This window comes from Neodiprion fabricii, chromosome 2, assembly GCF_021155785.1.
Source record: "Neodiprion fabricii isolate iyNeoFabr1 chromosome 2, iyNeoFabr1.1, whole genome shotgun sequence".
NCBI classification, from domain to species: domain Eukaryota; kingdom Metazoa; phylum Arthropoda; class Insecta; order Hymenoptera; family Diprionidae; genus Neodiprion; species Neodiprion fabricii.
In genome coordinates this window covers 21,948,987-21,958,099 of record NC_060240.1, presented here as the reverse complement: position 1 = coordinate 21,958,099, position 9,113 = coordinate 21,948,987, and the positions used below count along the sequence as shown (strand labels likewise).

Genomic DNA, 9,113 nt, shown 5'->3' with positions numbered 1-9,113 from the left:
AGTTTTGCTCTGGTGAATGCTATTAGGGACCTTCGTCTCCCACCTGATCATATTTTAGTTTCGCTGGATGTTGTGTCATTGTTCACAAATGTTCCACAAGATCTTGCAATCAACGATGTTAAACAGCGCTGGCATCAGTTGGTGGACAAAATTCCGGTCCCACTTAACGAACTCTTAAAAGCATTGCACATATGTTTTAAGGCTGCCATATTTAAATTTAATCATAACATATATGCTAAAACTTATTGTTTACCGATGGGCTCACCGCTCTCTCCAATTTTGTCGGATTTGGTTTTGGATGATCTTGAACAATATTGTCTCAACAAACTGGACTTCAAGCCTTCATTCTTTTTCAGATATGTAGACGACATAATTACAGCTGTCCCTTCGGATGAAGTTGCAGAAATGCTTTCCGTCTTCGAACAGTTTCCATCCGAGACTACAATTTATCTCTGAATTAGAGTCTAATCACCGAATTAGCTTTTTAGATGTCCTGATCATCAATGATAACCAGCTCATTAAAACTGATTGGTTTCATAAGGCTACTTGGTCACAAAGGTATTTAAATTACCATTCTCACCATCCCAGATCATACAAAATTGGAAAGATTAATTGCTTAGTTGACAGAGCGATCCGACTCTCAAGTATGGAATATCACAAAAAAAATTTGTCCTTGATTCAGCAGGTACTAAGTAAAAACGACTATCCACCTCGCCTGCTCAACAAACATATACAGTTTAAATACGATTCCATCTTGTCATCGACCAGCCCTAACAATAATATCGATGTAACTACTACACAAACCAATCAAAAAAGCTATATTTCCATCCCATACGTTGCGGGGTTGTTTGAGTCACTCAACAGAACATTCTCTAAGTACAAAATTCAATTTGTGGGTAAATGTGCAGATGATCTATCCTCGATGTTTGATTCGGGTAAGGACCCCTTACCCCTGGGTATGCGCTCTGGTGTAGTTTACAAAATACCTTGCAACCATTGCAACATGTCTTACATAGGCCAAACTAGTAGGCAACTACACACCAGGATAACCGAGCATAAACGCAATATCCATGAACACGAGGATAATTATACTGCATTGACGAGACATGCCATCGATTTCGACCACTCTTTTATTTATTCTCAAGCTAGCATTATTGACGTCGAACCGTTGTATTACAATAGGCTACTGTTAGAAATGTGCAATATTGTTGCACATCCTAATTCTGTCAACCGTAAACAAGACATAGAACATCTAAATAATATTTACACCTCTGTGATACGACCATTGTAATTGTCCATTACCGACTGAGCTTGCTCTCTATTTTACCTCCTTAACAAAAATTTTGGTTTCCTTTCCCGGTGACTCTGCGTTTGCTCTGATAACTATCGAGATCGACCTCCCCCCACTACACACTGGACGTTCCACCTGTGCTTATGTTGCTCTGGACTCAACCTATAACGGCGATGTGTTTTATTTCATTTTACCAAACTAACAACAAATATGAATTCGTGGGAATTACGTGTCGCGAACGCAGTGTGTTTCGGTTTTTGTTTTTATTGTTTTTATTGTTTCTATTTATTCATCAATTACCAACACGCATTCTATGTAATTGGAAGTGTCATCTCATACTAGGTAATTCCTCTTTTATACTTGCTCAAACATCCTTGCATATTATTTATACCACTATGTCTAATTTTGTTAAAACCTAGTTGTACATTATTTTATTTTTGTTCGTGACAGATATTTAAATAAAATGTTCTGAGGAGGGCCCCCACCAGGGCCGAAACGTTAACACGATAAAAAAGTGTTTTGAGTTGTGACCTTCATATCCAAGAATAACATTAATCTGATGAAGACGATTTATCATGACCTTGGAGATTTGTTGATTAAAGTTATTCTTGGATTTTTCATCATATTAACGGAATAAAACGTGGGAACCATGGGGTTTTTTCATGATATCTCTCTTGCATATGGAAAGACTTTGGCGGGGAAGCTGCGACGTTGGGCCACCATATCCGAGTCCTTGTTGAAGCTAAAAAACCACCGCATCTTTCTTCTAAACTGCAAGAAACGATAGATTTTACCAACCCATTTAAAATTCCCTAAGCTTATCTCGAACGTTATTAATTTTAAAATGTCTAAGTCGCGTTCCGTTTACTCACACAATGTATACAAATTTCAAAGGTCGTTACTCAATCTTGAGATCAGTGACGCTCACGCGACCATTGTTAAATACCAAAATATTTTGTTGTCGCTGGAGAATGACATCTTAATTGAATTACAGGTTGAAGTGTCAAAAAAATTCTTCGACACGCAATACTTGAAATTAGAACCGGCCTTCAACGCTTACAAGACGGCTAACATCAACAAGTTAGCTAATCTGATCAATAACAAAAAACGACTCAATTTTAATCCAATTGACCCGACCTCTGAAAATTGGTTAGTAAACCTCAGCAGCACTGATATTCCTGTCAATGTTATCGACGTACTAAAAATGGGACCTAAATATGGCATTCCTTTTAAGAATAACCGCATCCCAACCAACAAACTCATATCGGATTTCGAATCAAAGATTTCCTGCATTCCTTCTAATTCTCGTAATACGGCCCGGCAAGATTTCACCAACACAATAAAAAAGTTCATTAACACTCCTGCTCCCCTTAACGCCGATAAGAATGTCCTTCATAAAATCAAAGAAACCAAGACCTTCCAAAATAACAATCAGGACTTGCTTTTCTTGAAGGCGGATAAGGGAATCAAGACTGTTGTGATGAACAAACTAATGTACGATGCTAAAATGTTGCAACAACTCTCTAACAATAATTCTTATAAAGTTGTTAGATACGATCTCACCTCTACTTTGCAACAAGATGTAAAAAAACTAACAACTGATTGGTTTAAAAGCAAATTCATCTCTAATCAACTGAGACGTCAAATTGCAAAAACGGATTGCCTACCACCTAGAGCTTACGGACTACCGAAAATTCACAAACCAGATACACCGATACGAATTATTGTGTCCTTTACTGATAGTCCGACGATTAATCTGGCTCGTTTCCTCAGTAAATGTATAGGTAACAACATCATACCTCCCTCGTCACGGATAAGAGATAGTTTTGCGTTGGTGAATGCTATTAGGGACCTTCGTCTTCCAGCTGATTATATTTTAGTTTCACTGGATGTTGTATCCTTATTCACTAATGTACCACAAGATCTTGCAATTAACGCTGTCAAACAGCGCTGGCATCAGCTGGTGGACAAAATTCCGGTCCCACTTAACGAACTCTTAAAAGCATTGCAAATATGTTTTAAGGCTGCCATATTTAAATTTAACCATAACATATATGCTCAAACGTATGGTTTACCGATGGGCTCACCGCTCTCTCCAATTTTGTCTGATTTGGTTTTAGATGACCTTGAACAACACTGTCTTAATAAACTAGACTTCAAGCCTTCATTCTTTTTCAGATACGTAGACGACATAATAACAGCTGTCCCGTCGCATAAAGTCGCAGAAATGCTTTCAGTTTTCAACAGTTTCCATCCGAGACTACAATTTACATCTGAATTAGAGTCTAATCACCAAATTAGCTTTTTAGATGTCCTGATTATCAATGATAATCAGCTCATTAAAACTGATTGGTTTCATAAGGCTACTTGGTCACAAAGGTATTTAAATTACCATTCTCACCATCCCAGATCATACAAAATTGGAACGATTAATTGCTTAGTTGACAGAGCGATCCGACCCTCAAGTATGGAATTTCACAATAAAAATTTGTCCTTGATTCAGCAGGTACTATGTAAAAATGACTATCCACCTCGCCTGCTCAACAAACATATAAAGTTTAAATATGATTCCATCTTGTCATCTACCAGCCCTAACAACAATTTCGATACAAATACTACACAAACCAATCAAAAAAGCTATATTTCCATCCCATATGTTGCGGGGTTGTTTGAGTCACTCAACAGAACATTCTCCAAGTACAAAATTCAATTTGTGGGCTAATGTGCACATGATATATCCTCGATGTTTGATTCGGGTAAAGACCCCTTACCCCTGGGCAATCGCTCGGGTGTAGTTTACAAAATACCTTGCAATCATTGCAACATGGCTTACATAGGCCAAACTAGTAGACAACTACACACCAGGATAACCGAACATAAACGTAATATCCATGAACACGAGGGTAATTATACTGCATTGACGAGACATGCCATCGATTTCGACCACTCTTTTATTTATTCTCAAGCTAGCATTATTGACGTTGAACCTTTGTATTACAATAGGCTACTGTTAGAAATGTGCAATATCGTAGCACATCCTAATTCTGTCAACCGTAAACAAGACATAGAACATCTAAGTAATATTTACACCTCTGTGATACGACCATTGTAATTGTCCATTACCGACTGAGCTTGCTCTCTATTTTACCTCCTTAACAAAAAAATTTGTTTTCCGTTTAACCCGTTGACTCTGCGTTGCTCTGTTAACTATCGAGATCGACCTCCTCCCACTACACACTAGACGTTCCACTTGTGCTTTTGTGCTCTGACTCAACCATAACGGCTGTGTATTTTATTTCATTTTAACAAACCAACAATAATTATGAATTCGTGGGAGTTACGTGTCGCGAACGCAGTGTGTTTCGGTTTTTGTCTTTATTGCCTTTTTTGTTCTATTTATTCATCATTTACCAACACGCATTTATGTAATTGGAAGTGTCATCTCATATGAGGTACATAATTCCTCTTTTATACTTGCTTCAACACCTTTGCATATTATTTACACCAATATGTCTTATTTTGGCAAAACCTATTTGCACATTATTTTATTTTATTTTTGTTCGTGACAGATATTTAAATAAAATTGTTCTGAGGAGGGCCCCCACCAGGGCCGAAACGTTAACACGATAAAAAGTGTTTTGAGTTGTGACCTTCATATCCAAGAATAACATTAATCAACAAATCTCCAAGGTCAAGATAAATCGTCTTCATTCTTTGTTAACGTTCTCAAGTGAAATTGGAGTCTTGGGAGTCTGCGAAATTTCCACTGCCTGTTTTCTGATTTTTGGACTGCTAGTTTTGTTTCTCGCAGCTTTGGGTTTTGAAGGTTTACTTGCATGGGTGCCTTGGTGGCCTCCTAAACCTTTGTAACATGCGTATTTAGATGTCGGTCTATGCTGTCTCGTCGTACGTCGGGGTTCTGGCATACGGTTTACATCACTGTTAGGTATAATTTTTTCTATAACTTCGATGTTCAGTTTAGGTGCAAGTCATTCGTAGAATTTACCCATACTAACGGTCTGTGATCGGTTAACAATGTAAATTGTCTACCATAGAGATATGGTCTAAAAGTTTTAATTGCATAAACGATTGCCACCATTTCCTTCTCAGTTGTCGAATAATTTCTTTCATGCTCGTTCAAAACTCTAGAAGCATACGCGACGGGCGCGTCTTCGCCTGGCTTTCCTTGCGATAAAATGGCTCCTACTGCGAAACCAGATGCGTCTGTTGTAACTATAAATTGTGACGAAAAATTAGGGTATTGTAGTATAGGTGCTTCACAAAGTTTATCGCGCAAGATTTCGAAAGCTAATTGCGTATTAGAATTCCATTCAAATTTTTTATTTTTGCTAGTTAATTCTGACAAAGGCTTAGCGATTTTAGCAAAGTTCTTAATAAATCTACGATAATATCCGGATAGTCCTAAAAATTCTTTAACATTCTTCGTGGTTTTCGGAACAGGAAATTTCTTTACAGCTTCGATTTTTTTTGGGTCTGGTTTAACTCCGTCAGCTGATATAATATGCCCTAGATATTTGACTTCTGTTCTAAGAAATTCGCACTTGTCCGATTGTAACTTCAAGTTTGCGTAAGTCCATAAGTCGTTGAAAGGTTGCTGGTGCGTTTTTCAGCCCAAAAGGCATTCGGTTAAACTCGTAATGTCCGTGGGGTGTGGTAAATGCTGTCTTATGTTTATCGTCTGGATGCATAGCAATTTGATGGAATCCTGAGGCTAAGTCAAATATCGAAAAATATTTTGCTCCACCTAGTTGGTCGAGTATGTCTGATATTAAAGGTAATGGATAAGCGTCTCCAATCGTTTTTTCATTTAATTTTCTATAATCGATAACTAATCGCCATCGTTTATTTCCTTTTGAATCTTCTTTCTTTGGTACAATCCATAGTGGTGAATTGTACGGTGAATTTGATGGTTCTATGATATTCATTTTTAATAAATCTGTAATCTGTTTCGCAATTTCTGGCTTTTGAAAAGGGGGATGCCTGTACTGTCTGGTGTTGACGGGTATCTCGTCTGTGGTTAGTATACGGTGCATGCATGTGTTAGTAACTCGCAGGGGTTCTCCGGGGATGTGAAAAAGGTCAGCATACTCATCGATTAAGAGAGCAACTGCTTTACGCTCTTCTGAGTTCAAATGGTCTAATCGCAATAAATTGAATACTTCATTAGCGCGGTTTCCTCGCGTCCGAGTTATCGCGTGCTCTAAAGTTTCACATTTTATGCTATTACTATCCTCGTCTACGCTTTTATCGAAAGGGTACAAGGGAATTACGGGAATTTCCATTTCAACATCTTCATCCAGTGTGTTAATCGCGTACAAATAAGCTATTCCATCAATATTTGAAACAACGGTTTCGCCTATGTATATACCTTCCTGCGTATCTAAGCGCGGTACGTAACCCTCTAAAATTTCCGTGTTCTTGACTCGAACAAACATCGCGGTTTTCTGTCTGGCCAGCAGCAGTACGCTTTCTGTTTCTGAGAACGGTATGTTGATCTTGTTTAGGGTCACGGACTTTGTTCGATAATCGATCTTTCCGTCATTGTCATGCATAAATTCTGATCCTATAATACCTGTATAATTTAATGGAAAATCTTGTGAAACTACATGGAATTCTCCGAGAATATTATTAATCCTGATTTTAATTTTTCCTAATGTCATTGGTTTGTCAACTTTTGAGACTCCATTAAGTTCGTAAGTAATCGAGGCATCGATCGATTCTGGATTTTTCAATTCACTTATTCTTATCAAATTTAATTGAGATCCTGTATCTACTAAAAATTTTCCATTTTTGTGTTTGAGATCTTTTGATTCTATAATTATTGATGGTGATCTATGATTTGGGGATGGTGAACCGATATTAAATTCAGCACTACGGATTTCTGGTGCATTTTTATTTTCTGTATTGGACTTTATTACTCTGCTACCTGACGCTGGGTCTCGGAGTTTCCCGTCGTCGCGTCTATTCGAGGGGAAGCTTGAAAGAATGTTCTTTGTTGATCACATGTTTAGTTAGTGCAGTATGTCGATCCTCATTATCTTGTACATTACGTTGATATTCTTTGAATCTAGTATCTAGATGGCGGCCAGTTTGTCCAATATAAACTTGGTTGCAATCGTTGCAGGGTATTTTATAAACAACGTTGGATCGTTTGCCCATGGGGATCCCATCTTTTCCCGAATCAAAGACAAATTGCAAATCTTTTGAGTTTTTTCCTACAAACTTGACATTGTGTTTGGTAAATAACCTATTCAATGACTCAAAGAGACCCGATACATATGGGATGGGGATAAATGTAATGGCTTGTCTATTGTTGTCATCTGCGGAACCAGAGTCAATATTATTGTCAAGTAGGTGATTGATATGGAAGCGTCTCTTTTTTTATATGTTTGTATAAAAGGCCGTGTGGATAATCATTCCCTCTTAAGATATTATATATAAGTGACAGGTTTTTTTCATGGAATTCGGTACTTGATAATTTGATGGCTCGGTCAACGAGATTAAAGATGGTACCTATCTTGTAGGACATCGGGTGGTGGGAATTAAAATTCAAATATCTTTGAAACCAAGTTTTTTTGTGGAACAAATCATTCTTTGAAATCTACATTCATTCAAAGAATTCTTACCCTTCTCTTTTATCCAAGTATGTAGGTCTTTGTCTAATTTGACGTGAGTTCTTAAAAATTTCGCAAGTTCATCGATTGTTCGTATTTTTGCGTTAGTTACACGTTTAAGTGGTTCTCCCTTACATTTTGAACGTAACATTTTAACTAGAAATTCTTCTCCGCATTGTGGTATGAATTGTTTAACACTTTCAAATTCATCTATGAATGTTTGAATCGAACAACCAGCAGAGGTACCATCGAATTCTGGTATTATTTTGGAAACATCTTTGTAATCGAATTTATGGATATATGATGATCCGTCTACTCTAAGCGATGTATTGGGATTTGTGGTACTCGTATTCTGTTGAGTGCTAGTTTCCATGGGAACTTGAGTATTATCGTTATCAGGCATTTTGAAAATTGTATTTTGACTTACGTTACGGAGACTATAAGCAATGAATTGACGATTTTCAGGGGTTGGGCGGGAGGGCGAAGTTTCCGTTGAAATTGATGTTCTGCGATGCAAGCTTCTACGATGCGAAGGTCTGTGATGCGAAGGTCTGCGATGCCAAGGTCTGCGATGAAAAGATCTACGGTGCCACGTTCAATGTTGCGAAATTCTCCGGTGCTACGTTCTGCGATGCACAATTCTCCGATATCGTCTGGAAATATGTTGTTGATGACAGTTGTTGTGGATGTTTAATCAACAATGTATGTTGACAACAGTTTGAAGAAGTTTAATTCGATGATGATTTGGTCACAATCATTTATCAGTTATATCGTCGATGTGTATTCCCAATGTTGAAAAAAATTTTCCGAGTTTTCGAAGATTTCAGTAGCGTTGATTGTTTAATGATTATTTAATTATTTCCAGTTGGCTCTCGCACACGCTGCCACCATTTTATTTTTTGTAGAGCTGTTACGTACCGAGAAGAACGTTTCGAGTCGATTCTGATTCACCGCGTGATTTAAATTGTTCTCCTGACTTACGTAGTTGGTATATGTAAATCTCGGGAATCCGCTGATCAGCTCCTCAGATCTTCTCGTTCAACTCGCCTACAATTCTGAGAGTTTGTTAGGTAAGGCTCGTGCCAACCATCACCATGCGTGATTGAAATAATTATTTATGACAACACTTGGGTTAATTACACATTTATTAACAATCTCCTTCTAGTTCTCTATGGTAGGTTTACAAT

The 9,113-nt window shown here is 37.7% G+C and overlaps 1 protein-coding gene across 1 annotated transcript; it reads left to right on the top strand.

The window, feature by feature from the left end:
• Positions 1-2,135: 2,135 nt before the first annotated feature.
• Positions 2,136-3,846, top strand: LOC124175598. Its single transcript, XM_046555999.1, has 2 exons — positions 2,136-3,670; positions 3,798-3,846. Exons 1-2 carry the CDS (start codon positions 2,136-2,138, stop codon positions 3,844-3,846), a joined length of 1,584 nt encoding a protein of 527 aa, XP_046411955.1.
• The last annotated feature ends 5,267 nt before the right edge of the window (positions 3,847-9,113 follow it).